This window comes from Chiloscyllium punctatum, chromosome 40 (assembly GCF_047496795.1).
Source record: "Chiloscyllium punctatum isolate Juve2018m chromosome 40, sChiPun1.3, whole genome shotgun sequence".
Lineage (NCBI taxonomy): Eukaryota > Metazoa > Chordata > Chondrichthyes > Orectolobiformes > Hemiscylliidae > Chiloscyllium > Chiloscyllium punctatum.
This window is the reverse complement of record NC_092778.1, coordinates 44,864,230-44,888,372: the sequence shown is the minus strand read 5'-3', so window position 1 is coordinate 44,888,372 and position 24,143 is coordinate 44,864,230. Positions and strand designations below refer to the sequence as shown.

Here is a 24,143-nt window from a genome sequence, read left to right as displayed (position 1 = left end):
TTTAAAACACTTTGAATTTGTTTTGTTTATAAGTAGCTTGGTTTAATCTATTTTATCTTTTATTTTGGTTAATGGAGTTGCAGTTTAATTGTGAAAATAGAGAGGTGTTCCTCTCTATGACTCTAATTACCTGAGTGTTATTACTTGAAGAACAAGGTATTAATGACCATGTAGAGAACACCCTTCTTATCACTAGTATCTAGGAAACAATTGATTTCTCTTCAACATAATCAATGACTCAGCTTCCATAATCCTCAGACTGAAAGTTTCAAAGATTCACCACCCTTTGAGTTAAGAATGTCCTAAATAACTTCTCTTATTCTGAGGCCGTGTATCCTGGTCATTGTCCATGAGACCAGGAAAAACCTGTTTTCTGCATTCACCCTCTAAAATGTGTGTGCTTCACTGTGATCACTTCTTATTCTTCTGAACTCTATAGAAAATAGGCCCTGTATCCTCACAGGATACTTGCATTGTCCCAGAAATCAGTATGGTAAACCTCCACTACCATCATTTTATGGCAGGTATAGCCTAAGTTACAACTGAGACTGTTGAAGTTCACTTCACTCTTGTCTCATTGCTCCATGAGTCGCAACATAAAACAAAAAATACTTTTCTAGTTACCATGATGACAAATTAAAATACCTTTATCTATATCATCTTTTAAATAAAGATCTATCAACCAGATTTCTTAATAAATACAACTAGACTTTGTCAAATCAAAACTTAAACAATTTTATTGAATAACACACAACGGTATGTAATATAGAAGTATAAATGCTTTTCCCTCTGCATATTCCCAAAACACTGTGCACATGCACTCAATTAAACTAAACGTTGCTCCTTTCATTGGGTGCAGTTTAATTGCAGCTTTAAAACAGAAATTTACAGTCGTCAGCTCAAGCTAATTAATTAGAGAACTGGTTTCATCCAGTACCAGAAGTCTTTGAATTAGAAGCCATTAACGGAGGGTTCTTCCAGAGCTGCTGCATTGTATTTGAGTGTAACTTGAGTTTGGTGAAAGATTGAGGTGGAGATCAGTCCCTCCTTTTCTCTCATTGAGTACTTCTCTTTAATATCCAAGTTAGGTCTGGGGAATTTGGAGCGTAAAGGGACGAAGAAGCCATTGAGACAGAGCAGGAAATAAAAATAGAAGCCTACAGACTTAACTGGAAGCACAGAGAGAGAGAGGAGCCAGTAAGGTAAGAGATTCAGGAATCAAACAGTAGGTGGGGGGGATGGGGGGGGGAGGGGGAGGAAAGAAGAAGAAAAACACATCACCGAGGCAAAGCCATAAATTCATTGGTTGGTTGGTAAGTAACTACCATTTTGATTACCTATTCTAAATTGCTTTCAGATTAAAAGGCAATTGGAGAAATATTTTACAGATGTAAAAACTAAAGGCCAGTAGGAAATTTAAAACTACAAGTTAAAAACTAAATTATTTGGAGATGCAAGGCTAGGTGATGTACCTGCATTTAAAAAAAACGAAAGAACTGCGAATGCTGGAAATCAGAAACTAATGCAAAAAGTGCAGCAGGCCTGGCAGTATCCATGGAGAGAAAACTGAGTTAACATTTTGAGTCCAGTGACCCTTTTTCAAAACTGATTGTTCATCGGAAAAAGTTGAGTCAAAAGGTGTGATGCTGGAAAAATACAGCAGGTGAGGCATCATCCGAGGAGCAGGAGTGTCGATGTTTTGGCATAAGCCCTTCATCAGGATGCATCCCTTCCTGATGAAGAGCTTATGCCCTAAATGCTGACTCTCCTGCTCCTTGGATGCTGCCTGACTGCTGTGTTTTTCCAGCACCACACCTTTTGACCCTGACTCTCCAACATCTGCAGTCTTCACTTCTTCCTAATTACGAGGAAAAGGTTGGCATATATAAGTGTATGCTAAAGAAGGGGTGGGGTCAGGAGTAAAGAGTAAATGAAAGGTAGAGATGGAGCCCAGAGAGAGGAAAACAATGGGCAGACAAAGGAATGGATAAAGAGCAGCCTGGGAGAATGAATAGCTGCTAAAGGGGGGCATTAGTAACTGATAATGGATTAGTTGTGGTAGTCGCCTAAGTGATGACAAAGTCTGGTGTTTGGGGATTATGTAAGGACATGGGTGAAGGTGCTGAAGCCTTAAGATGATACAAGTCCATATTGAGTCCAGAAGGCTGCAGGATTCTCAAGTAGAAAATGAGCTGTTCTTCCAGCTTGCACTGTAGTTTGCTGGAGCATTGCAGCATGCCCAACACGAGATATTGGCCAGGGAAAACAGTGGTGTGTTGAAATAGCATGCCAATGGAAACTCAGGGTCACGTTTGCAGACTGAGCATAGGTATTCAGCAAAGCGGTCACCCAGTCTATTCTTACATTAGATTAGATTATATTCTCTACAGTATGGAAACAGCCCCTTTGACCCAACAAGTCCACACTGACCCTCTGAAGAGCAACATACCCAGATCCATTCCCTTACCCTATATTTACCCCTGACTAATGCAGCTAACACTATGGGCAATTTAGTATGGCCAGTTCACCTGACCTGCACATCTTTGGATTCCTCTCCCCAAAGTAGAGGAAACTACATTACTCAGAATGCCAGATTGCCTGCCACAGGTTCGAGGCTTTCTGACCTAAACATTCACGTACCCAAGCTGTTCAGCTACAGGGAGCCGATAATAATGATGGCAGACAGGAAGCCTTTGTCATTGATAACTCGTCATTGATAACTCGTCATTGATAACTCGTCATCATTTCCCATATCAGTTAGCTGCTTGTTCTCTGCCAAATATCTGTTCTGAATCAGCCCCTGACCCCTCCTCTTCTGTGATTAGACGTTTCCCATTGCTTGAACCAGCAGTTGCATAAACGCTACTTATAATGAGTATCAAGTAATTTGAAGTAATATTTTCCCATTTCAGTTCACAATCAAAATACAGGAAAATATTTTTTTAAATGCACTAAATGGTGCTGCAAGGCAGTAGTCAGATGAGCCTGGTATTTCTGGCTGAGGGAACAAAACACAAACCACAAATGAAGGCAATCCAAAACAGGTATGCTGTGAGCACTTCAGTAGGCTCAGACTAAGTATGCACTGTAACAATGAGGGAATACTGGATTAGTGGTGCTGGAAGAGCACAGCAGTTCAGGCAGCATCCAACGAGCAGCGAAATCGACGTTTCGGGCAAAAGCCCTTGGGAGTAGCCAAGGGATGGAGCCTGCTGCAGTCCATAAGTTGGCCGTTTTCCCCTGTAACTGCATAACAATGTAATTTGCAGGTCTTTTCTGCCCTTCAGTGCTTCTGTTGGCTTTGGCAACTATCATTGTTATGCAGTTACAGGGGAAAACGGCCAACTTATGGACTGCAGCAGGCTCCATCCCTTGGTTACTCCCTCATTGTCACAGTGCATACTTAGTCTGAGCCTCCTAAAGTGCTCACAGCATACCTGTTTTGGATTGCCTTCATTTGTGGTTTTTGTTTTGTTCCCTCAGCCAGAAATACCAGGCTCATCTGACTACTGCCTTGCAGCACCATTTAGTGCAGAGACAAAATAAGGAAGCTTGGCTTAGATGTCAGTAGGTCTTAGTCAAGTAAAGGTTGATAGCCTTTGATCAGGGGTTCAAGGCCAAGTAAAGCAAAAATAGCCTCCAGTAGCAGACTAAGCCTTCCTCAGGGCAATCAGAGTCAAGATCCTCTCCTCATAAGGGGTGGCAAGCTGAATTGTGGCAGCATACCATTGATCTTCACTGTTTTTGCTTTATCGAGGGTTGTTTTCCTCATAGAATGAGAATTAGGCAAATGTTAGAGAAGATGAAAGTAGGTGGGGCAACTATTTATTTTGGTGCAGGTGGGTAACTCCCAAGTGATTGAGTAGACAAAGGACATTCAGGATAAGAGGTGTCCAGGTTGGAGTGGTTGACAGCAATTGAGGAATTGTGTTATATGCAGCCATTGGAATGGAAGAGCGTGAGTTTTGATGAGAGATGGATATAGTAGCAGAGTGAATTTGAAGTATTGGAGAGAATGTGGTGGCATTTGTGGTTTGGAGAACGACTTTGACCACCTTCATGCATTTCTGGGCATTCCTCCGGATGGCTGAGATTGCTTCAACCTGGGTGCCAAAATCGAACTAAGCTGGCATGTTATGGTATCATGGGTGACAATTCCTCTTTGCCAATCCAGAGCGAATATCAGTGAATAACAAGGCAGCTCTGGACTGACAGCATGCTTTTGAAGATATTTGTGCAAAGTATTCCAGGCTCTCTGCTGGGTGGTGAGTTGTTCTGAAGTGGTGTGTGGTAAGAGAAAATAGAAATTAGACACGAGAGACGCCATGGGGCAGGTTAGGTATTTAAAGAGGTGAGTTTGGTAACATGATGTGAGAAAATGAGCTCGGAAAACTTGCATGAGAAACTTACAGGAAGGAAATCTGTGACTTTACCTAGTCAAAACTATGTGTCTCTCAGCAGAAGGCTCACCTAATACTACCACCTCAGTATGAGCAAGGATCGATAATAAATACCTTTTCTGGGGTCAAGAAGAGAATAGTCTCCAAATCCCCACCTTCTTTCATTCCCTTAATGATCTTGGAAGCAACTCATTGAAAATGTCCAATAGACAATACACCATGCACAAGGTTAGTTTGAATATGTGCAAGCTAATGCCTGGCAGTATGCCTCTGTTAACTTATCTTTTTTTAAATGTGTGGGTGTAGCTAATATGGTGGTTCCTGATTGGAGTTTGTTTCTTGTCTGGAAAGAGAATGGGAGGAATTGCAAGGAGAGCCCAACTCTTCTGCCAGCTTTTACTGAAAAAAAAATTTGATTTACTCTCCTTTGCCTCATTGATTTTTCTCCTTTGACTTCTGGTGATTTTGCAGTATTGTATTAAATGTCCACTTTAAATTAGTATCTTTATAAAAAGAAAAGGTAATCACTGGCTATGTAAGATTCAGCTGTTTATATTTGTTTAAGTAGACAAGTGTTGTTTATATTATTCAAGGCATTTAAAAAACACACACTGGAATGGCCTTGCACAATGTGTCCTGCTCTATTATTCTACTATAAAACAATGTTTTATCTATTTGTGCTTTAAACAGGGCCATGTTCCAATACAGATATAGAATACTGCGGATGGATTATTTAACAGATGAAATGCTGGAAATACTCAGAAGATTAGAAGCATCTGGAAAGAAAGAAAGAGTTAACCAGTGATTTTTAATGACTCCTACCCAAGCAGAAAGTGCTGCCACCCCTGAAGAGCTCCCCTCAGCTTTAATGCCTGTTTAGGCAATGTGCTTCAGATTTGCACTACTTTTGCTCTGTTAAAAGCTTCAATTTTACTATTTAGAATCATACTGCACAGAAGAGGCCTTTCCTGTCAGGTCTGTACCACCAAAACCATGCCACACCCTACAATAGTTCACAATAATACAACACTTTTTCATACAGCCCTATAGCCTTGAGTGTTATGATATGGAAATGCCAGTGTTAGACTGGGGTGGACAAAGTCAGAAATCACAACACCAAGTTATAGTCCAATGGGTTTTGTATTTAGGTTTACTCGCTGAGCTGGAGACGTTTTGTCACCCTGCTAGGTAACATTTTCATTGGGCCTCTGGGCGAAGCTCTGTTGATAATTCCTGCTTTCTATTTATATGTTTGGGTTTCTTTGGGTAGGTGATGTCATTTCCTGCAGTGATGTCATTACCTGTTCTTTTTTCTCAGGGGTCTAACTCAATGTGTTTGTTGATAGAGTTCCGGTTGGAATGCCATGCTTCTAGGAATTCTCATGCATGTTTCTGTTTGGCTTGTCCTAGAGTGGATGTGTTGTCCCAGTCGAAGTGGTGTCCTTCCTCATCTGTATGTAAGGACACTAATGAGAGAGGGTCATGTCGTTTTGTGGTTAGTTGGGGTTCATGTATCCTGGTGGCTAGTTTCCTGCCTGTTTGTCCAATGTAGTGTTTGTTACAGTCCTTGCACAGTATTTTGTAAATAACATTAGTTTTGCTTGTTGTCTGTGTAGGGTCTTTCAAGTTCATTAGCTGCTGTTTTAGCGTGTTGGTGGGTTTGTGGGCTACTATGATGCCAAGGGGTCTGAGTAGTCTGGCAGTCATTTCTGAGATGTCTTTGATGTAGGGGAGAGTGGCTAAGGTTTCTGGATGTGTTTTGTCTGCTGTTGCTGAGAAATCTGCAGACTGTGTTCATTGGGTATTTGTTCTTTTTGAATACACTGTTTAGGTGATCTTTCTCTGTGCTGCAGTGTAGGGTGGCTCGTTGGGATAATGTTCTGATGCAGCTTTGTTTGTGGATGTTGAGGTGATGTCTGGAACATCTGGAAATGAACCTTCCAGCTCAGCGAGCAAACCTAAATCCAGGACCTCAACCCGAACTACAAATCTTCTCAAAAAAAGTCAACAGGTTCATTTGAAATCACAAACTTACGGAGTGTAGCCCCTTCATTAGGTGAAATGAGAACGAAGGACACAGAATTTATGGGCAGAGAGATCAAAAGATCATACAAATAGTGTGAGTGGAGTGTCAAATAATACATCGCTGTAGGTGACCAAGAGTGTTATATGGTATGGGTAAAATACCAACAGCTGAATAACAACTGAAGGGATGACCTGTAATCCAAATAAATGAGGCAGAGAGATAATTACAAAAAATTTAAAAATAAGGTGGTGCTGGAGACAAACCAAATGACTGGAATAACACAGAACAAATACAAGCTGCTGGAAAAGCCCAGCAGGTCAGGCAGCATTTGTGAAGAAAATCCAGTGGAAAGGTCACCAGATCCGAAACGTTAACTTCTTTTTCCACATATATCACCAGATCTGCTGAGCCCCCCAGCAATGCTTGTTTATACTTCTGGTTTACAGCATTCGCAGTTCTTTTGGTTTTTATTTGACTGGAATAACACGATTCTTCACAGATGCGCTCTGGTTTCACTCTGTCCCTCATTTAAGGCATCTCTTTAGATCTTATCTTTGATCATCTACCCAGTTATTTCCTTATTTAACTCCATGATAAACCTTGTTTGATAACTAATGGGATGCTTTATTACAAGTTATTCTCGTATAAAGCGTGTTTCGACAATGCGATTTGGCTGCATGTCACTGAAGAATTAGAACGGTATTTTTGTGACCTTTGTTTGCAATAGCACGATTCCAGTGGAGATTAGGTCACATCCTTTGTTCTGCGCATGCGCTGATGTCAGCTGCCATCAGAGCATGTGACAGGTACAATCCTATACATTCAGCAGCTTCATCTCAAAAATTAAACTAATGAATGAATGTTCATTGCTATCTCTTTGAGACAGACTATTCTTCTATAATTCCTGTATAAGCCCTGTAAAATTCCTGCAGGACTGCATTATTCTTGTACATACCATTTGCCTTTCTAATTTGTTCTTGTACCTGCATATCACACAATCTAAACCAACCCCCAAGAGACAGTCAGAAGCTAATCAACCACAGACATCCATTTCTGCAACCACAACTGCATCTGAAGGTGGTGATGGTGATGACCGTCTGAAAAAAAAACCCTATTTTTTCAGTGTAATGTGTTAAATTTACTTTTGTTAATAAATGTAATTTAAGCCTTCATTCAGGCTGTGCTATATTTTGTGTTAGGCTTTTGAGTGGTTTTTGAGCGATCGTGAGGTTTTTTTTTGCTGGTCTGCCTCAACCCCATTTTTCCCATAGGCCCCATTATTTCTGCTAAGCAATTTTCTATTAAGTAAGGTTTCGCTGCACGCCACTGCAGCATTATAGGAGAAGTACCTGTGCATTGAAGGTGTCAAATAAATACTAATATTTTCTTACTACCCCAGGCCCACTGTGATGATGAACCCTTACATACTGAATTAGAGAATGGGAAAACAAAATATAGACAGGAATTGGAATTAGCTTTATTGTCATATGTACTCAAGTGAGTATAGTGAAAAGTGTACAAGTCGTTGCTTACAGTGCCATCCTAGGTACAAAGGCCCCTAGGTACAGCTTTTTCAGTTACAGTTTTTGAAAAATTAGAGAGAAAAAAATTCCAGCATTGCAGATTTTAGGAATAAATTATAAAATGGAGAAATAAAAGTCTAAAATGAGAATGGAATTGTGATAATCTGATCAGATGGGGGCAAGGGGGAACGGTTTTGATCAGGGAATAAAGGGCTACACTGCATAACAATTAGCTCAGTTGGCTGGATGGTTGGTTTGTGATGCAGTGTGTTGCCAACAAATGAGTTTAATTCCCACACCAGTTGAAGACATCATGAAGGTCCTGCCTTCTTAATCTTGCTCCTGGCCAGCCTACCCAGAGTCACTCCCTGAAGTGAGGAGATTTTTTTCATATGGAAGTTTTTATAGAAATATAACCGAGCAAAATAATCAGAAAAAGAAAATTGGAGGGGTCAACATAGATAAAAGCTACTAGTGACACAAAACACAGGTGCATTACTTAGGCTTGACTCTCAGAAATTGAATTGCTGTTTGTGTACAGGTCTTAGGCTATTGACATTATTTTAGCAATGATCACTTTAGTTTTTCTTTCTGAAATGTGTACCATATTGTTTCTTTAATGCACCTAAACTGGATCATTAAATATAGATGTGCGTAAGTATAGTTATAACACTCTATCCCTGAGGCAGTTTAACTGCAACAGTTTTGTCATCTGAAATTATTTTGTGAAAGTCTCCCTTTTGACAAGGACTATTGATTCTGATTGAATGAGATACAACAGCCAATTTGAATTTTGCAGTGAAGTGATAATGGCCATGCTTTATTGAGCCAGAAAAATTGAGAGCAAATTGGATTCTTGGATGGGCAAGAGCAAAAGTTGAATCTCAGTTATGAAGTTTATCTTAAACTGAGTATGCAAAGAATACTGTTTAGTTGAACTTTGTATGGGTTAATTTCTTTGAATTGTAACTTGAACTGAAGTACTGGCTACCTATTTTTTCTTCCCTCTGTTTAGCGAATCAGCATAATCAATTGGCTTATGTTTTAATGAAGTTCTAATAAGATCATTGTTCTTTTTATCAAACTTCCTTGTTAGTAAGTGTTTACGGTTAGATGGGGGATAAAATGAGAAAGGTAATCAATGGAATTGAAATTTTTTTTTAATCTTTCAGGTATGCAGAGACAGGGACGTTCCATTACAGTTCTAAAGAACGACTTCTTGTCCCTGTAGGTACGACTGGTGTCTTTCACACAGGAAGGTAAGTATTCAAGTATTGTTACCGAATAATAACCAAAGCATCAACATCATACATGAATTGGAACTGGGGTTCTGCGATAACATTTAATGGAAAGCATGGAGTAGGAATAAGTAAACTTGTTCTTGGATGTTTCTGATCACTCACTCTTTAAAAACAAGCAATGTACAGAGTCCTTCTGCTGAAAATTGAAAGACCACAAAGACTGGTTGTCATACTCTTATTGTGGAGTTGGTAAAGTGCTGGTGACATTTCTAGCATTCCCTGCTTGTATGAGAACTTAAGCGAAGCTGATCGTTTTTAGATCTTGCATTAATCATTTTAAAGACTACTGCTGGATTGCTCTTCAGCCATTTTCACTCAACCTTTGAACTGAGAACCTCCTTTTACACAGGATCTGAAGATTGACCTCATTGCTCATGTACACAGATAAAACAGAAATCCGTTCAACAGGCAATTGCCAAGAATGTATTTGTCCTCTTTCTTTTCACAAGAAGAAATTCTTGCAGTAGCCTGGTTTCTGTTTTATACATTGTAATTAGATATTCCAGAGCTCTGGCTTCCATACGTTTTAAATAAAAAGATACACAGCATAGAAATATTATCTAAAACTTTTTGTTTTTGTCATGTGTTTGGCCAGATTGAACACCAAACTAATTACATAGTTTCAGAATTTTTCAACCCAGATAGAGACCACCTGGCCAGTGTGTCTGCCTCTCCATATGATCCACATTATGTTAACCTTTACCTACATTTGTCTAAGTTATTCTCAAATATTTATAAAAGCTATTAATAATTCTCCTTCCATTATTGATTCTGTTGACCTGCATCATCCTTATGGATCCATGACATACTGGGTAATGCCTTTACCAATTGAGTCATTGACAGGATCATTATCTCTCCTGACTGCAGCCTGCTGATCATGGGTGGTGTTTTCTGATGAATCTCGGTGATTATTAATCACCGTGTTGAAACTGTGCAAATATTAGGATATGAATTTTATACATTTTAACTGGGCTGATGCCTCATGTAAAGCAAGGCAGATCATTGTGACATAAATGTAGTGTGATCTCAGCCACTAATGTTCATTGTATGATTTCAAGGTCTGAGTGAATTCTAATATGGATTTAGGAAGACAAATGACCTACTATGTTTTCAAAAGTTTAAATACCCTTTTACTTTCCAGAATCAAATATCAATGGTGAAAATAAATGTGCAATTGAGAATCAGTTAGACTCTGACTTAGGGGAGGAGATGGCCTAGTGCTATTATTGCTGGACTGTTAATCCAGAGATCCAGCTAACATTCTGGGGGCCCAGGTTTGAACCCCGCCATAGCAGATGGAAGAATTTGAATTCAACAAAATACCTGGAATTAAGAATCTAATGACGATTATAAATCCATGTTCACAAATGTTCTTTAGGGAAGGAAGCTGCTATCCTTATTGATCTGGCCTATATCTGACTCCAACTCTGATTCTTATCTGCCCTCTGGGCCATTAAGGATGGACAATAAATGTTGCCTCTCCAGCTTCGACCTCATACTTTGAATGAATAAAGGAAAAGCTATGTTCTTTGTCTCCTTGGTACCAGTTAATCCATAAATTGCAAAACCATGATATTCCTCATGTTTGTGGTGAAGATGCAAATGTTCATACGTTGGCCTGGACAGATTGAGAAACCAGTAGGAAACAGTCTTTGTTTTGTGCAATGATGTCAAGGCTTTCTGACAGTGAAATTGTAGCTCTTGATGTTCAATCTGAATCAGCAATTGATCAGGTCATTCTTTGTAATTATGTGTCTTTTCCTTATTGTGAATAGTTTTCCATCAGTCAAGATTGAAGTTCTTTTGAGTTTTTAACATCTATTCTGCCTGCATAATCTGAGATGTTTTTAATCTTGCTTCCTTTTTTTTCACAATGTGGTAACTTGTCAAGTTAATCCTTTGTCCAAGCATTCTTCCATATTTGGCAGCATCAATGGAGAGAAATCAGAGTTAATGTTTCAGGTCCAGTGACCCTTCTTCCGAACTGAACCCGAAATATTAACTCTGACTTCTTGCCACAGATGCTGCCAGACCTGTTGAACTTTTTCAGCAATTTCTGTTTTGCTTTCTGATTTACAGCATCTGCAGTTTTTTCTTCCAAATTTGATCAGTTGTAAATTCAACATGAATATGATATTAAGCCTGTTAAGGTGTTAGAAAATTGTCGGCATTAATTTTGCAATGAGCATTTAATTATGTTTGAACTTTTTTTTTGTTGGCTATTCATTCATAGGATGGGTGGAAAATAGAATGAACTTTCTTTGAAGGAGATTTTATGTTGCATCCACACATTGCCCAGTGTTGAGCTTTTATCTGTGGTGTATTAGGGGAATAAATTAAGCCCCTGACTTTATGTTGACTGCCAATTGCACAGTTTCTTGAAACTCTGGCACAGTGGTTAGCACTGCTGCCTCACAGCGCCTGAGACCCGGGTTCAATTCCCGCCTCAGGCGACTTACTGTGTGGAGTTTGCACGTTCTCCCCGTGTCTGCGTGGGTTTCCTCCGGGTGCTCCGGTTTCCTCCCACAGTCCAAAGATGTGCAGGTCAGGTGGATTGGCCATGCTAAATTGCCCGTAGCCTTAGGTAAGGGGTAGATGTAGGGGTATGGGTGGGTTGCGCTTCGGCGGGGCGGTGTGGACTTGTTGGGCCGAAGGGCCTGTTTCCACACTGTAAGTAATCTAATCTAATCTAATCTAATCAGGCATGCGTGCCAGCAATACCTTCCCAGTGCGGTGTTGAGCAAGTGGATGGAATGGGTGCAGTCATCAATGGGCAGGCCCAGAGAGCATAACAAATGTTGTTAAATATTGAGAATTTGGTGCAAAGGCTGAAGGAGGTGCTGCTTCTTGCCTCCAACACCACAAATTGTTCGTATTGCATATAAATATTTAAGTTAATTTACTTATCAGGAACTTGGTAAAAAGAATTAATTTTAAAAATATATATAAGGTAAATAATTAAATAAATAAAGATTTAGGGATAGGGATGACAATACAAGCATTGAGGGAGTTTGTGGAGAGCACTGCGATCCCAAACGACAATGTCTGCATCTCAAACTTCAGCTCAGTGTTGCTGCATTGAAATCTGAAGAGGAAACAGTGGTATCAGAGGGGCGTTGAGTTACTTGCACACTTCACGTCTGGATATGTCATAGTTCTTCGGTTAAGAATTGCTGTGGATCTGGTTAATGGTGAGGAATAGGAGTGTGTTACTGCAAATCAGACAGGTCAGGAGATCCCAAGTGCAGTTTTGTTGAGTTCATCAATTTGCAATATTAATTCTGTTTCACTTCCCATAGATCCTGTCAGATCTGCTGAGCATATCCATAATTTTCTATTTTCTTCCCAGGTGCAATACTGGCTAGGGCTATGTTCCACATGTATGACATTATCATCTCTACAGACATGGAATAGAGTCTGCTGGGTGGATGAGCGAGTTCACCATAGTGCTGTGACATGAAATGCAATTCAATTTTCTATTAATCGTTCAAGGAATTTCATCAGCTAGTTTAGCATTTATTGCCCTTGAAAAGATGGGGATAAGCTGACTTCTTGAATCACTGCAGTCCATTTGGTAGACCCAAAATGCTGTTATGGAGGTGATGGTGTTCCTATGTATCAGTTGCACATGTCCTTCACGGTGCTAATGGTTACAGGTTTGGAAAGTGCAGTCTAAGGAGCCTGGGTGAATTTCTGCAGTGTATCTTAAAGATGATATGCACTGTTGCAAATATGCAGTGGTGATGGAGGGAGTAAATGATTCTGGAAGTAGTGCCAAACAAGTGGGCTGTTTTGTCCTGGATTGTTCCTGAGTGGTGTTGAAACTGCATTTAGGCAAGTGTGGAGTATTTCATTGTGCTCCTGATGTATAGCTAAACATCTGTGAAAGTATCCCTTGCGTCCTTGAAAATCCCACGTGGAGCCCTTGTAATAAAATAAACAAAGATGCATTGTTTTAATATGATTTAACTTTTAGAGTCATAGAGATGTACAGCATGGAAACAGACCCTTCGGTCCAACCCGTCCATGCCGACCAGATATCCCAACCCAATCTAGTCCCACCTGCCAGCACCCGGCCCATATCCCTCCAAACACTTCCTATTCATATACCCATCCAATTGCCTCTGAAATATTGCAATTGTACCAACCTCCACCACTTCCTCTGGTAGCTCACTCCATACACGTACGACCCTCTGCGTGAAAAAGTTGCCCCTTAGGTCTCTTTTATATCTTTCCCCTCTCACCCTAAACCTATGCCCTCTATTCTGGACTCCCCGGCCCCAGGGAAAGGACTTTGTCTATATACCCTATCCATGCCCCTCATAATTTTGTAAACCTCTATAAGGTCACTCCTCAGCCTCTGACGGTCCAGGGAAAACAGCCCCAGGCTGTTCAGCCTCTCCCTATAGCTCAAATTCTCCAAACCTGGCAACATCCTTTGAAATCTTTTCTGAACCCTTTCAAGTTTCACAACATCATTCCGATAGGAAGGAGACCAGAATTGCACACACTATTCCAACAGGGCCCAAACAATATCCTGTACAGCCGCAACATGACCTCCCAACTCCTGTACTCAATACTCTGACCAAGAAAGGAAAGCATTCCAAACGCCGCCTTCACTATCTTATCTACCTGTGACTCCACTTTCAAGGAGCTATGAATCTCCACTGCAAGATCTCTTTTTTTCAGCAACACTCCCAAGGACCTTACCATTAAATGTATAAGTCCTGCTAAGATTTGCTTTCCCAAAATGCAGCACCTCGCATTTATCTGAATTAAACTCCATCTGCCACTTCTCAGCCCATTGGCCCATCTGGTCCAGATCCTGTTGTAATCTGAGGTAACCCTCTTTGCTGTTCACTACACCTCCAATTTTGGTGTCATCTGTAAACTTACTAACTGTACCTCTTATGCTCGCATCCAAATCATTTACGTAAATGACAAAAAGTAGAGGACCCAGCACCGATCCTTGTGGCACTCTACTGGTCACAGGCCTCCAGTCTGAAAAACAACTCTCCACCACCACCCTCTGTCTCCTACCTTTGAGCCAGTTCTGTATCCAAATGACTAGTTCTCCCTGTATTCCATGCTAATGTAACCTTGCTAATCCGTCTCCATTGGGGAACCTTGTCGAACGCCTTACGGAAGTCCATATAGATCACATCTACAGCTCTGCCCTCATCAATCCTCTTTGTTACTTCTTCAGAAAACTCAATCAAGTTTATGAGACAAGATTTCCCACGCACAAAGCCATGTTGACTATCCCTAATCAGTCCTTGCCTTTCCAAATACATGTACATCCTGTCCCTCAGGATTCCCTCCAACAACTTGCCACCACTTACGTCAGGCTCACCGGTGTATAGTTTCCTGGCTTTTCCTTACTGCCCTTCTTAAACAGTGACACCATGTTTGCCAACCTCCAGTCTTCCAGCACCTCACCTGTGACTATTGATGATACAAACATCTCAGCAAGAGGCCCAGCAATCACTTCTCTAGCTTTACACTGAGTTCTCGGGGTACACCTGATTAGGTCCTGGGGATTTATCCACCTTTTACCCGTTTCAAGACATCTAGCACTTCCTCCTCTGGAATCTGGACACTTTGCAAGATGTCACCATCTATTTCCTTACAGTCTATATCTTCCATATCCTTTTTCCACAGTAAATACTGATGCAAAATACTCATTTAGTATCTTCCCTCATTTTCTACAGGTCCACACAAAGACCGTCTTATTGATCTTTGATGGGCCCTATTCTCTCCCTAGTTTCCCTTTTGTCCTTAATGTATTTGTAAAAACCCTTTGGATTCTCCTTAACTCTGTTTGCCAAAGCTATCTCATGTCCCCTTTTTGCCCTCCTGATTTCCCTCTTAAGTATGCTCCTACTTCCTTTACACTCTTCTAAGGCTTCACTCCCTAACATCATTCATTTTTTTGACATCTAGCCTGTGTTCCTCAGATTTTTCTGCTCTCTGATCTGAAGCTGTAACTACAAATATAATCCACAATGCAACTTTGTATTTAGTTTATTTTGATATTTTATTTTTCAAAAGTTCTTTTTCCACGCGGGGTTAGCCATCGCACCAGCATACTTGCTTGGGAGGTCTTGGAGATATTTGACAGGCAAAATCTTGGCTTTTTTTGGTATCTTTTGATGGCTGGCAACTGAAACTGAATATCACACAAGAGTAAACTAGTTATTGGAATGTTTTTATATAGTGAACAAAGCAGTTTTATTTCTCAGTGAAATGCTGCATTTTAAAGCCCTGCAATGACTGTCACAAAGTGGGCATTTAAAGATCATGTGTTTTCTAGACTCTCTCAGAAGAGTTAAGTTGCATAAATGCTTTGTGAATAAGATGTTGACTTGTATAAAGCAGCAAAATTGTAAATTTAGTGATACATAGGTTGGATGGCAGTGAGTTACAGTATACTTGTTTTCAATTTTGTATTTAATCTTGATTGCATCACATTTAGAAGATCATGTGCAGTTCTGGTCACCATGTAATAAAGAGGATATGGAGGCACTGGAGAGGGTGTATATCAGGTAAAGACTGACAGGCCAGCTCTCTTCTCTTGGAAAAGGAAGACCGAGAGGTGATCTAGCATGGGTGCTTAATGTTATGAAAGGTTTTGATAAAGTGGACATGTTGTCTTTTGGGAGGGATTTAATGAGAGGCAATTAATACTTGCAGTCATCAGGAAATCCAATAGTGGATTTAGAAGAAGAAGCTTTAGAGTGGTGAGATGTTGGAACTTGCTGTGCAAAGAGTGGTTGAAGTGAATAATTTAAATGTAATTAATGGGAATCTAGCTATGTATATGACGGAGAAAGAGGTGGTTATGATGCTTGATTTAGAGAAGTGATCCATTGTAATGTAGCTATCCTCGGGATGGGAGGAAATTTAATGCTTTATTAAACAGAGCTTTGTTGAACATAGTGTGGTTTCTGATATGATCTCTGATGATCCAAGTTAAACTGTATAGCTGACTAAATAATGCCTGTAAAGTTTCTAGCAATTTTTCAGTTGAACTAGTGATGCACTGTAAGAGGAGCTTAGACCCCCTCATCCACCACCTTTCAGTGCTGTTAGAGGGCCCGTTTAGCAAAAATATATGGTTATGTATATAGAACTACATGTAGCTAACTATCTGTTGTCGTCATCAATTTTCTGCATTACTTGCTCTTAAGGTTTTTACTGGAAATGTGTAAAGCATTTGTCTGACATTGGTTTGCATCCTAACTCAATGTTTATGCATTCTGTAGGATTCTAAGACACAAAGCTGCTCAGCAGTTTTTAATTGGTGCTGTTTGTTTCCTGAATGCAGTGAGGAGCTGGATCAAACTTCGTCCGTGATGGAAGCATATGATAGACAGTAACACAGTTATACTTGTAGTTGAAGAAACAGAGGCAGGTTTTGATCATATCAGGTTGTCATTTGACCTTTTGTGCATTAAGGTTGTGTTGCATCATATCTGTGTATTGATTTCCTGAGCAGGAATTAGTCAGGCAGAACAGTGCTTGGGACAAACAACCTTTTGCAACAGACAGTAATACCCAAACATTCGTTACTGCGAGGAAGAAATAATCTTGCCAATGCACAGCATCTTAATGACCCGGTGTCTGCATTCTGCGCTACATGCTAATGGCTGTGCCTACTGCTATCCTTTTATGAAGAAAAAGGAGCATTTGCTGAAAGCCCAGGTTAATTTTTACAGTACCTTTTTGTATTAACTAGCATTTGCTTGTAGGAAACAGCTGGATGAAAAAAATGGCTCACTAGACTAAAGGGTATTCTCATTACTTCAAATCTACTGAATAGTACTGATGGCCTTTGGCTTTTAAGTTAAGGCTGGAGGCGTATGGACATCAGACCAATGACTGATATATCATTGCAGTGGGGCACAAATTGTCTTTTAAAAAAAAGACTTCCAGGCATCAGGAAGCATTGTTGTTTAGTCAGTTAATCAGTGCTTTTGAGAAACAGATCTCTAACTGTTTCTTCATCTCTCTTTTATTCTCTCACCTCTTTCTTTCTCTATCCCTTCTGTCCTGTATTTCTCCATCCTCTTGATATCTCGCCCCATTTCTTAAATTCTCATTGCTATTTTGATTACAAGAACACATTTCCATATCCAAGTAAGATCCAAAAGTAGTTTCTATCGTTCATCTAATTCGCCAATTTTGCTTGAATCTCATCAATCTGTGTTAACCTTGGTCTCGACTTCGGGTTAATTAACAAACCCATAACATGTAAATATTACAAAAAGCTGCCCCTTCCACATTACTAGTAAATGTCACGAGAGGGGATACAGAGTAGGAATGAAATGGAACTGCTATTACGTGTTTTTTAGTGTCAAAACCAGCTATAGAGTAATGCACGTCGAAAAGTTAAAGTGTTGCGTTTTCCTGGTACATGCAATGCTGGTTCCTGCTCTGGATCTTCAGACGGAAGGTGCCAGCAGAACTGCAATGGAGAAAATCTAAAGACCACTTGCCTGAAACTATTCCTATGAACACAGTATCTTAGTTGTAGTGAATAGAGTTTAATCATATGACCAGATTAAGAAGTGTGATAGAATGTCACTAGAATAGGAACATGGTAAATGTTCTGAAGAGACTGAAATAATAAGATGTCAAAAACACTATACCATTAGTTAACTCTTCAAATAAGGGAAGAATATGTAGAAGTAAGAGGCAGTTGTACATGAGATCTGGTAAATATGATGAGGGTTTCTGCCTCATTTTGTAATAATTTATCAATTCTTTTTCCTTTTGTTACTCAGTCAAATTAAATTCTGACCGCACCACGTTGATTTATTTCCTCTGCCTTATGTGAGGCAGAAGAAGCCTGCTCATAAATAATTTCATTATGTCAACTCCTCAGCTGCTAGAGGATACTTCCTAGAGGCAAAACAACTGCAGAAGCTGGAATCCAAAGTAGACAGGCAGGAGGCTGAAAGAACACAGCAAGCTGGGCAGCGTCAGGAGATGGAGCAGTTGACATTTTGGGTGTAACTCAAAGGTGTAAGGAGAGCTGCAGATAAAGGAGATGGCGCGGGCAGGATGGTGAAATGGTGATAGGTGAAGACAGGCAGAGGATACTACCTCTGTCATCCAAACAGCCCATCACTGCACTGCCTCCATTCCCTGCTCCACTGCTCTAAACCCTCCCCCTTCCAAACTCAACAAAGACACAGTCTCTCTTGTCCTCACCTACCACCCTACCAGTCTCCGCATCCAATGCATCATCCTTAAACACTTCCATCAATTCCAACTAGATCCCACCACTGCGAACATCTCTTCTTCCCCCCCCCCCCCCCCCACCACAAAAGCACCCCTCTCTTCCTTCTGCAAGGACCTTTCCCTTCAACAGTCCTTGGTTTGCATCACTCTTCCCACCAACCCCCAGGTACCTTCCCCTGCAACCAGAAAACATGCAAAAGCTGCTGGTACACCACCCCCTCACCCCCATCCAGGGCCCCAAACAGTCCTTCCAAATGAGACAGAGGTTCACCTACTCTCAATGTGGTCTTCTCTACATCAGTTAGACCGAATGTAAACTTAGGGAATGGTTCATCTCAGCTGGGCCCGCAGGGGCCGACCGGACCTCCCAGTCATCACCCATTTCAATTCCCCTTCCCCATTCCCTTTCCAACATGACCATCTGTGGCCTCCTCCATTGTCACAACGAACCCAACCACAAAGTGGAGGAACAGCACATCTGCCTGGGCAGCTCACACCCAGGAGGACTCAACCTCCCTTTCCAGCCTCTTGCCCTCCCTGCCACCCCACCCAGCTATTTCCCGGATTTATTCCTCCCATTGACCAACCAGGTTGCACCCTCTGCATGTTTTCACTTATCCCCATTTCACTACCCTGACCCCACCATCCCCTTTACCTGCAGCTCCCCCTATACCCACCTCCAGTCCTGAAGAAAGGTTATACCGAAACGTCGACTTCTCCACCTCGTGCTGCTGCCTGGCTTGTTGTGTTCTTCCAGCCTCCCCTCTGTCTACAGATGATACTTGCTAACAACTCCTAAAATTCAGAATTGACTTTACAGCCTGCTGTGACAATATTTAATCAAATGTGAGATTTTATGCTGAAGTTCCTTTCCTGTCTAGTGTTAGGGTTGATGCATTGCCCATGATTTGGATTGCTGCTGTACCACTCTCTGGATTTGTTTAGAAGTTGTCACTTGACCGTTTGTCCTGGCAATCTGGACAAAGTTTAAGAATCACAGAACATCAGGTTCTAGTCCAACAGGTTTATTTGGAAGTAGAAGTTTTTGGACCACTGCTCCTTTGTCAGGTAACCGTGGAGCAGGATCAAAGGACACAGAATTTATTGTAAACATTCAAAGTTTCATACAACTGATGCGAAGTATTGAACATACCTTGATTGCTGTGAAGTCTTTAATCCCTTGGAATAGGGATGCAGGTTTTGCTAATTTAAGCTAATTTAAGGCTTTATGGAAAACAAAAGTGACAATTCAGCTCAGACAATGCATTATAAGTGTGAGCTTAGAGTCTTCTGTATCCCAACTTTGAGTCATTCTGGTTCTATTTCCAATGTAGGAATTTATAAAATTTCATATGACTGACTACTGATAGGGGTGTATGTGTGTGTGAGAGAGAGTATATTCCTGTGAGAGCGTGTATGAGTCAGGGTCTCGATGAGTGTGATTTTGTGTGTGTGTCTGTAGTGTAATGTAGTTTGACATGAACCCAAGATTCCAGTTGAGGCTGTCCTCTTGGCTATCAACCTCTGCTCAGCCACTCTGCATTGTGGCATATCCCGAACTCCGCTTTGGACGGCTACCTGAAGATCTGAGGCCAAATGTCCTTGACCGCTGAAGTGTTGCCCGACTTGGAGGGAACATCTCTGTTTGGCGATTGTTGCATGGTGTCCATTCATCCGTTGTCATAGCGCCTGCTTAGTCTTTACAATATACCCTGCCTCGGTATATTGCCTGCAGCGTATGACAGAGCCAGCGTTGGCTGTGTCACACGAGTACCTGCCGCGCACGTGGTGGGTGTTGTCCCCACGTGTAATGGTTGTATCTGTGTTGATACTCTGACACGTCTTGCAGTGGTTGCCATGACAGGATTTTAAAGTGTTGTGATTGTTGATGTCCTGAAGGTTGGGCAGTTTGCAATGAACAATGATCTATTTAAAGTTTGGCACTTATAGAGTCATAGAGATTTACAGCATGGAAACAGACCCTTCAGTCCAATGCCGACCAGATATCCCAATCCAATCTAGTCCCATATCCCTCCAAACCCTTCCTATTCATATACCCATCCAAATGCCTTTTAAATGTGCAATTGTACCAACCTCCACCCACCACTTCCTCTAGAAGCTCAGTTGATACACGTACCACCCTCTGTGAAAAAGTTGCCTCTTTGGTCTCTTTTATATCTTTCCCCTCTCACCCTAAACCTATGCCCTCTAGTTCTGGACTCCCGAACCCAGGGAAAAGACTTTGCCTATTTACCCTATCTCTGCCTCTCATAATTTTGTAAACCTCTATACGCTCACCCTTCAGCCTCCGCGCTCCAGGGAAAACAGCCCCAACCTGTTCAGCCTCTCCCTAGAGCTCAAATCCTCCAACCCTTTTAAAGGTGAGAAGTGGAGGTGTAGGGAAGGTCCTGGCAACGTGCTCATCCACATCGATATTGTGTTGCAGGTTCTGAAGAACACGACGTAGTTTCTCCACTGCCGGGAGTAATGGACAACATAGGCTACCCTCTTGGTTGTATTCTGTGTCTGTTTCTTGAGAAGATCATTGCAGTTTCTCACTGTGGCATGTCTGAACTGGTGATTAATGAGTTGAGCATCACATCCTGTTCATATGAGGGCATACTTCAGCACCTTCAGGTGTTCATCGCGTTCCTCCTCATCTGAATAGATCCTTTGTTTGCACAGGGTTTGTCAGTAGGGGATGGTTATTTTAATGTGTTAAGGATAGAAGCTAGAGAAGTGCAGCATTGTGAGGTTATCCATGGGCTTGAGGTAGAGTGAGCTACTGAGGTGCCTGTCCTTCATGTAGGTGCATGTGTCCAAGAGTAGTCCATGGTAAGTCTGATAGTGGGATGAAACCTGTTGATCTCACTGTGCAGTTGTTTCAGCAACTCCTTGCCATGGGTCCAGAGGAAAAAAGTGTTGTCAATGTATCTGGTGTATAGTGTTGGCCGGAGTGTAACAAAGAAGGCTTGTTCGAACTTGTGCATGGAAGTGTTGGGATATTGGGGTGCAAATTTGGTCCCTGTGGCAGTTCTGTGTGTCTGGATGAAGAACTGGTTGTCAAAGGTGAAGCTGTTGTGGTTGAGGATAAAGCAAATGAGTTGGGGGGGTGCCTGAAGATTGGCAGTTGTTGGTATTGAGTGCTGATGTTGTTGCAGCAATGCCATTGTCATGGGGCATGCTGGTGTAGAGTGCCGAAATGTCGATTGTGACAATAAATGTTCTTGGTTCGACTGCTCCACGGGTGCTGAGCCTCTATAAGAGGTCTGCAGTGTCTCGACAGAAGCTGGGGGTCCCCTGTACAATGGGTTTCAAGTTGCCGTCGACATAGCCAGAGAGGTTCTCACACAAAGTCCCGTTGCCTGATATGGTGGGATGTCCAGGTGTATTGGCAGTATTTTTATTTTGGCTGTGGTGTTGGCAGAAATTATCTGCATATGACTAAATATCTCACAATAGATCGTCTTCAGCTTGGGGGATCTCAGCTCTGTGTATCTGTTTGTCAGAATCTCGTGTACCAATGCAAATGGGAACTGCTCATTTTTAGTTCGATCCTTGTCACTAAATACCAAAGTAAATGTAGGAAAGATTAATTTTGTGCAACCTTTTCTGTCCCTGGGCGGGCTGACTGGCTGGCCAACTACATTAGTGGAGCATTGATGATTATGCTCCCTTGTCAGCAGGTAGCCATCGGGCCTAGCTAATTGTGATCACAATAGTGGAGCAACAAACTGTCTCTGCTGTATCATTGTTGCTTGAGGCTGTGTGACTGTAGATTAGCACAACACTGTTGAAAGAAGAGGTTTGCATTTTTGCCATGAGTGTTTTCAATTGTGACTCGAATCCTATCTGATTTGTGTAAAGAATTACAGTTAAACTGACCTTAAGTTTTGACTGACTGGGATTTCTATTAATAACAACGTGTTGGTTTCCTGTTTCCAAGGCCTCTAATTGTGGAATTTTTGGTTATATCTAGAGTATTTCACTGCTACATAGATGGCACAGATCTGTTAGTTTAACCTGTAAAGAGCTGTAAAATTACCTTCGTGAGTGTCGTGTAGGACAGTAGAAATTGCAATAATGCTTTATTGTGAAAGTTGACTGAATAAAATTGCTGATTTTGCTCAGATTTTACTGGTGAAATATAAATATATACTGCCGTTAGTGATTGCGTGATATCCTAATAGCTTTGTAACAAGTGAAGTACTTCTGCAGTGTTGTCATTTATTATTGGCCCAACATATTTTGCAGGGAATGATCACACACTAGTAATGGGCCAAAGACAAACCTATCTGTTTTAATGACACTGATCGAAGGATAAATATTGGCTCAGGACACCAAACAGAATTCCCCTATTTTTCTTTGAAATATTGCTGTGACTTTTTTTTTGTTTGCATTCATCTGAGACAACATACAGAGCACTTCTCTTCTATATTGGGAGTGTCAGTCTGGATTATGGGCTGAACCTCTAGAGTGAGTCTCGAACCCACAACCTTTTGGTTCAGAGACAAGGGTATTTTAGTCAACAATTTCCTTTTCTGATGACCTGGTTTGTATAGCAATGATCTTCATTCACTAGTTTAAAGGGACAGGTGACCTGCATTATCCATGTATCTATTTAGTGTTTCTTAAGAGCACCTGAGTCTGTGCTGATGTTTTAATTTGCATGCTCGTGATTTTTTTTGTGTGTGGGTGGGAGTCTAATATGACGTGGTAAAGATGAAATTATAATTACTTGTTCTGTAATGTCAGAATTCCAGTGTGAATAGGTAGAGTTTCCTGCAATTCTCTTCCCTGTACCCATGGATGTGTATAGCTTAAATCTCGTCAGCTGTGCATCTCTGCTAATAGTTATTGGGTTGACTGTTGCAGTGGATAGCTAACATATAATTTGCACAGTGTACCAAGAGAAGTGAACAGCCATAGTAAAGGTCGAGGGACACTGGTGTCCATGACACTCACACCATGACCAGTACTGATGACTGAGGGTTTTGGCACCACCTGATCCAATCTACTATCTCCATCAGCCTGGCACCAAAAAAGTGGAAGCAACAGAGACAGTGCACCAAGAAAATTGACATCATTAGTCTCAAACATTCCATCAAGTTAACTATTCTGATTCAGCATCTCATTACTAATCTCTAGCTACAAGCCCTTGGTTCCTGGTCAGCCTTAAAGTCTGCCAGTACAGCACCTCTCTACCAGGAACCATAGTTTCTGGTTTGCCAAAAATATCCTTGAGATTCTGGACTTAATTGATAGAAAACACAGAGTTTTCATTGACTGGAAATTCAATCATGGTTGAAGAAAAAAGCAGCAGTTCTACAGGCAGCAAAGAACCGTGCTATAAAGCTCATGACATAAAGAACAGACAATGGGAAGGAAAAGTATTGGAGATCCAGTAATGTACAGATACCAATGACATGCTTGGTTTCTTCCACTGCCAAAATCAAGATCCGAACACTTGAGGCCCATACTGCTGAAAGCCAAACATGAAAGAGAATTCTTCAAAGATACGTTGGCAGTCATTATTTGTTGGAGGGATAGTTTGATGAACCGCTGAACTGACACCCAGTTTTTGATTCAAATGTCTTCAATCCATTCCTAAAAACCCCATTTGGCTTGGTGTTGACACTTCCTGATC

At 41.2% G+C, this 24,143-nt stretch overlaps 1 protein-coding gene across 6 annotated transcripts in view; it reads left to right on the top strand.

Annotated features, from left to right (window-relative positions):
- capn15 (calpain 15) overlaps positions 1 to 24,143 on the top strand; it is a 302,119-nt gene that overhangs the window by 50,699 nt on the left and 227,277 nt on the right. For 3 of the 6 annotated variants that reach the window (XM_072559728.1, XM_072559732.1, XM_072559729.1), the window contains exons 2-3: positions 1,085 to 1,202; positions 9,122 to 9,208. Coding sequence is in view for 1 of the 6 variants with exons in the window: in XM_072559726.1 (XP_072415827.1) it covers positions 9,122 to 9,208 (87 nt within the window). In the remaining 5 variants the exon portion in view is untranslated. Of the gene's footprint in view, positions 1 to 1,084; positions 1,203 to 5,090; positions 5,376 to 9,121; positions 9,209 to 24,143 lie in introns of all 6 variants that reach the window. The other 3 variants (XM_072559730.1, XM_072559726.1, XM_072559731.1) reach the window with 2 other exon arrangements.